General features: G+C 43.3%; 1 protein-coding gene across 1 annotated transcript in view; it reads left to right on the top strand.

Moving 5' to 3' along the window:
- The window catches only part of LOC103804615 (midasin-like), a gene marked incomplete at both ends in the record, with an annotated part of 16,617 nt that extends 11,261 nt beyond the window's left edge, over positions 1-5,356 (top strand). The window contains 6 exons of the mRNA XM_009077228.1: positions 1,065-1,177; positions 1,569-1,717; positions 1,820-1,880; positions 2,531-2,742; positions 4,054-4,157; positions 5,212-5,356. Of these exons, the coding sequence (XP_009075476.1) occupies positions 1,065-1,177; positions 1,569-1,717; positions 1,820-1,880; positions 2,531-2,742; positions 4,054-4,157; positions 5,212-5,356 (784 nt within the window). The remainder of the gene's footprint in view (positions 1-1,064; positions 1,178-1,568; positions 1,718-1,819; positions 1,881-2,530; positions 2,743-4,053; positions 4,158-5,211) is intronic.
- Positions 5,357-6,280: the final 924 nt, after the last annotated feature.

Genomic DNA, 6,280 nt, shown 5'->3' on the forward strand with positions numbered 1-6,280 from the left:
TGGGAGGTGTCCCTGCCCAGGGCAGGGGTTGGGGCTGGGTCAGCTCTGAGGTCCATTCCCACCCCTAAATTTCAATGATTCTGTGATAAAGTACCTTTCTAGAACCTGGTAAGTGTCTATAAATAGCAGAGTAAAGTTCATAAAAGGTCTGGAAAATATGTCATATGTGGAAGGACTGAGAGAGTTGGGTTTGACTAGCCTGGAGATGAGGCTCAGGGGTGAACGCCTGGCTCTCTGCAACTCCTGCCAGGGCTGGAGAGAGGTGTGGGATGTGTGTCCTGCCAGGGCTGAGGGAGAGGAGAGAGGGAATGGCCTTGAGCTGAGCCAGGGCAGAGTCAGATTGGATGTGAGGAGAAATGTTTTCCCTGCTGTGGTGTTGAGGCCCTGGGATATTGCCCAGGGAGGTGGTGCAGTCACCATCCCTGGAGGTGTTTCAGAGGTGTCTGATGTGGCACTGGAGGATCTGGGTTAGGGTTTGGGGGTTCCAGCAGTGACAGGTTCATGGTTGGACTTGATGATCTCAGAGGTCTCCTCCAACCATGATGATTCCATGATTTTGTGAAATAATTTTTTTGTCAGCTATTTCTGACTGTAGAAGTTTGCAAATTCCCTCCTGTGTTACTTACAAGATTGAAAAACTTGCCTGCTGGGTGAACAGATGGATCTCTAGAACTTCCATGGATTTTTCTGTTTGTCCTTCTTTGCGTTATTTCAGTTCAGGAATGTGTTATTCCCTGCAAATGACAAAATATCCTTGTTTACACTAAAGTATCCATGAAGGGTTTGTTTGGAGGGAGATTTTGTTTGCTGTGAAAACAACTGTTGATAAGTTCATGTGGTTGAACAGGGAACTTGCTCAAGTGGAAATACAATGGCCTAGATGTGTCACCAAGTTATTAAACAAAGATCACAACACTTGTGAGTCCTTCAATATTTTAGGTGATGAGTATGTAAAACCTGCAGAATACAGGATCTTTTCATGAAAAACTAACTCGCTGGGAAGTAATATTTATGGCATAGCATAGTGTGGTGTAGTGTTGGAAATGTTGCTGCTTTCTTCACAGGTGGAATTCTTTTGTGAGCTCTATAAACCAGAAATCGTGATAAGGGAACTGGAAGTCTCTGTTGGAAGAGCTCATCTCACGAGGAAACAGACTCAGGCTCTCACTGTGCAGAGGTACAACGTCTTATAGTTTCCATGTGCACGGAAATATGTGGTGGAATAAAGTAGACTTGGAAGGCACAGGGTTAAGAGAGATGTCAGTTGGATGTTCTCACTCTAATGAGAGGAATGTGAGAGGTGGGAGGTGTTTCTGCCCAGGGCAGGGATTGGGGCTGGATCATCTCTAAGCTCCATTGCAGCTCTTAAAATTCTCTGATTTTAGGTTGCGTCTTGAGAGAAATATTTATCTTAGAGGTGCATCTTGAAACTCTCTTTTACCAGACCTGTCTTTTAAAAAACATCAAATCCTAAATTCAAGTACTGCATTAAAAAAATAATGAAGGCAAAACTGAAAAACCTCCTTGATAAATATTAGGTTTTGAGTTGCTTCCTTTGTGTTTTGCAGAGCCAAACACACCTTTGCTGCCACACGTCCATCTGCTGTCCTGATTGAGCAGCTGGCAGTCTGTGTTGTCAAAGGAGAGCCAGTGCTCTTGGTGGGTGAAACAGGGACTGGCAAAACCTCAACTGTTCAGTACCTCGCTCACATTACAGGTAAATGAGGTGTGGAGGTTGTGAACTTAAGGTGAAGGTGATGTAAAAAACAACAAGTGAACAAGCCCACACGTTGATGGTGCTTTCTGTTTCTGTTTCAAGGACATCGTTTGAGGGTTGTCAACATGAACCAACAGAGTGACACAGCAGATCTCTTAGGGGGGTGAGTCCCTGAGCACTGTTTGGTCTGTTCTGCAGAACAGATGGGGTTTAGGCATCTCTCTGTTTCATGGTAGCATAAATGTCTTAGGAAACACGTTGGCATGCAGAAACCTTGTTGTCCTTGCTGAAGAGCAGAGCAGTAGCACTGAATTCTGTGCAGAGCTGTGTGTGATGAAGTAGGAAAGCTCTACAGAGAGTCCTGGAGTGACTGAGGACACTGCATGAGGTGTTTCACAGGTGTCTGGATTTGACACTGGAGGCTATGGTTTAGAGTTTAGCAGTGACAAGTTAATGGTTGGACTGGATGACCTTAGAGGTTTCCTCGAGCCTTGATGGTTCTGTGATTTAAAAGCACAAGCCAATGTGTCTTTAAAAATGCCTGAGCTGTTCAATATAAATCTAATGTAGTGTTCACTGGACATATTGGTTGGTAGCATTAAAAACATTTTGCTTATCGGGGTGTTCCTGTCTTTATAAAATCTCCTCCTGAGGTGCATTTAAAGAATGTGCAGTTTTCCCTTTGTTCATTAGTTGAATAAAGGTCTTCACAAACCAGAGTTCATTCATGCACAGCGTTGTTGTTTGAGTGTTATTTGGTTGTAGGTTTTTCTCCTGTGTCAAATAAGTGATTCCTCTTTTGCTTCTCTTCAGTTACAAGCCTGTGGATAACAAGCTGATCTGGCTCCCTCTGCGAGAGTCTTTTGAGGAACTCTTCTCCCAGACATTCTCTAGGAAGAAAAACCAAACGTTCCTGGGACACATTCAGACCTGCTACAGGCAGAAACGTTGGCAGGATCTGCTAAAGCTAATGCAGCACATTCATAAATCTGCTCTCAGTAAGGAAGCAAAAGAAAATGCATCTGGTGAGAGTTCACACTGATCAAACACACATTACACTGAACCATTGCAGGGAAGAGATAAATAGTGGTGGCTTGTTTTATTCTTTGAATTTGGGTTTGTTTAGGGGTTTTTTTATTCTCCTTTATTTCATCTTCTCTTGTGGTTTTGAGACATGCAATGTCTGTCTGAAACAAGACATTGAAAATGCTGTTAGATTGTGGTTGGGTTTGTGTTTTGGTTTGGTGTTTTGCTTTTTCTATCTCCTCACTGCTGTTAGCTCTGTCTGACAGTGTCAAGGTTGACTTGTCTGACCTATAGTGCCCTTGACATCTGGTCTCTCTACTCAGCACTTCTTTGCTGTGTTGGTGAACGGTCCTGGTTGTTTGTGTCAGTTTTCCATGTGAATCCATTCAAGCTTTCAGTCATGGAAGCTCCTAAGACCTCACAAATATGTCCTGTTTGAAAAAACAAAGCAAAACAACAGCAAAAAACCTCAAAGTAATAACTCTGCAAATAAATTTTTCCTGTTTTGTGCTTCACAACACCTTTGGAGCAGAGTCAGTGTTGATACTTTGCCTTGCATGGAGTAGTTTGTGCTTCTAGACAGCTGAAAATTGAAGTTGTGGCTTTCATTCAGTGCAGGCCAAGTAAGATTAATTATTTTGTCTCCACTCTTCTTTCAGCTGCTTCTTCTGAATATGCAGAGATTAAAATAGATGCCACAAATGTCAGTGTTAAATACTACTTATTGCAAGAATTAACAGCTCTAAAATCAAGACAGGCTGAAATCTGTGACTTGCAAAGTTACTTAAGTAATTTTGGTGTTCTGTGTAGCTCAGGCTGTGACTTTGAACAAATTCTTGAAGTCAGTGGGATAGTAAATAATGTCCTGATTGATAGGCAACAGTGTTTTTATTGATACTGAAGTGTTCCTTCTTAATCCACTCATTCATAAGGTTTGGAAATTTGGATGATTTTGGGCATGTCTCTTTCTGTCTCTGGAATTTAGAGAGCTAAGTGGTGCTGGAATGAACTGCAGCATGTAAGTATTTGTTCCTAAGCTAGGAATGAACAGCAAATCACCTGGTCCCATATGTCAGTAGTGTCCAGTTAAGTGCAGAAAACAAAAATCACACACAAAACTAAAACAACAAAACTTGATTTCTTTTTTTTTTTCTTTCATGAGATGTCACCTGTAGAACTCGAATATTTTCTTTGCTCAGCTAAGCTTAGTTTTGTATCTCTGTGCTTGAAGCAGCTTGATTAAAATACTGCTGTTAAACAACTCTGTCCTGTATTCTGCTGGTACCAACCTAGATTTGTTTTGCTTCCAGGATCACCACTGAAGGAAAAATGGGAGGCATTTGGTCTGAAACTGAATCATGCCCATCAGCAGATGAAGATGACAGAAAGTGCTCTTCTCTTTGCATTTGTGGAGGTACTTAGAGATTTTGATGCTAGGAGGAATAAGGAGAACTATTTGAAAAGACTTGGCAATCACTATTATATAAATAGCTCTGTGTTAGGAGCTGCAGGGACAGCACAAGGGGCAATGGGCACAAATTGAAGGAGGGAAATTGAGGTTGGATGTTAGGCAGAAGTTTTGCCTGTTCTGGTGGTGAGACCCTGTCCCAGGGTGCCCAGGGAGGCTGTGGCTGCCCCAACCCTGGCAGTGTTCACAGCCAGGTTGGATGAGCCTTGAGCAACCTGCTCTGGTGGGAGGTGTCCCTGCCCAGGGCAGGGGTTGGGGCTGGGGGAGCTCTAAGCTCCATTCCAACCCCTAAAATTACACTATTCTATCCACTTCCTGGCAAGAGCCTTGCTGTGAAGTACAGTGTATGATGACTCTGAAATGAAGTGTGCCTCTTCAAGGAGGTGGTGGTTAGATGGGTGGTAGGAGAATCTTTGATTTAAATATCATGTTAATTAATAAGATACAGAATCATAGAATCATCAAGGTTGGAGGAGACCTTTTAATGTCATTGAGTCCAACCATTAACCTGTCCCTGCTGGAACCCCTAAACCAGATCCTCCAGTGCCATATCCAGACAACTCTTAAACACTCCAGGGTTGTTGGTGGTGTTGAGGTTGTTGTGTGCCAAGGGCAGCACCAGCTCTGAGCCTCACTGACCCTCATGCAGTGTCCTCAGCCACTGATCCAGTCACTCCAGGTCTCTCTGTAGAACTTCCCTACCCTCAGCCAGATCCACACTTACACCCAACTTAGTGTCTCTGCAAGTTTCCTGTGGGTGCACTCAATCCCCACATCCACATCACCAATAAAGATGGTAAATAGGACTAGAGTTTCCTTAGGAAGTTAATATTGCTTTTGTCTGGGGATCTCTTAAGATGAACTGTCTGTTCCCATGGGATGTCAGAGAGGCTTGTGCACCACAGTTAGTCAGGCCATGGATTGCAAACCATTTCTATCTGCATCCTTCAGCTCATGTATTGCTTATCAATGATGATTAACAATTTGATCTTACTTTCAGGGTACTCTGGCACAAGCAGTTAAAAAAGGAGAGTGGATCTTACTGGATGAGATTAATTTGGCTGCAGCAGAGACTTTAGAGTGCTTGAGTGGTTTATTGGAAGGATCATCTGGGTCGCTGGTGTTGCTGGACAGAGGAGACACAGGTACTGTTTCTGTGCTTGCTTATGCTCTATCCTGCCATCCAGTCCAATTCTCTATCCTGTGTGTCTCAAAATCAGTTGAGAACAGGTACCATTAAACACAATGTGTGCAAAAGAGAGCACCATCTTCTTTGTGGAGCTTTAATTCACTTTGACTCGGGAGATTTCCACATGGGGAAGTTGTTGCAGATTTTGCCTCTTTGGGCTCTACAATGTTTTTACCCTGGCATTTAAAGGAAATTTAGTGGTGCAGCAGCAGAAAGTTGGCTTAGACAGAATATAAAACTGTCGCTGCTCGCTTCTCGTGGCCCGGAGGGAAGACTCACACAATCAATATGATTGATAAAAGAACTTCGTTTATTGTTAGATTCGCTAAACTTTTATATGCATTGCTTGTTAGTATTCACGAATGTCTATTCTATTGGTTAGTACTTACAATTTGTTACACTCTGCTAGGTCGAGCTTCAAGGATTACATCAGCACCTGGTTCCTTCTTATGCTGATTTTGCTTCCTCTTCTCCTAATCCTCCATATCCTGTTGTTGTGACTTGCTGCTCCAAGGGCACAGTGTCCTTGCTTGCCAGGCCTAGTAAGATGGCATCAGGCCTTAGCATAACTCTTTCATGTCAATGTGTCCTTGTTCTTCTAGCAATTCTTCCACATAAAACCATAGGATTTTAGGGGTTGGAATGGAGCTCAGAGCTGACCCAGCCCCAAGCCCTGCCCTGGGCAGGGACACCTCCCACCAGAGCAGGTTGCTCAAGGCTCAGCCAACCTGGCTGTGAACACTGCCAGGGTTGGGGCAGCCACACAGCCACAGCCTCCCTGGGCACCCTGGGACAGGGTCTCACCACCAGAACAGGAAATACATACCATACTATATAAAATATGTATAGATATGCTATATATTTGCAATATATAAGTTTT

This window comes from Acanthisitta chloris, unplaced genomic scaffold (assembly GCF_000695815.1).
Source record: "Acanthisitta chloris isolate BGI_N310 unplaced genomic scaffold, ASM69581v1 scaffold25716, whole genome shotgun sequence".
Classification (NCBI taxonomy): Eukaryota; Metazoa; Chordata; class Aves; order Passeriformes; family Acanthisittidae; genus Acanthisitta; species Acanthisitta chloris.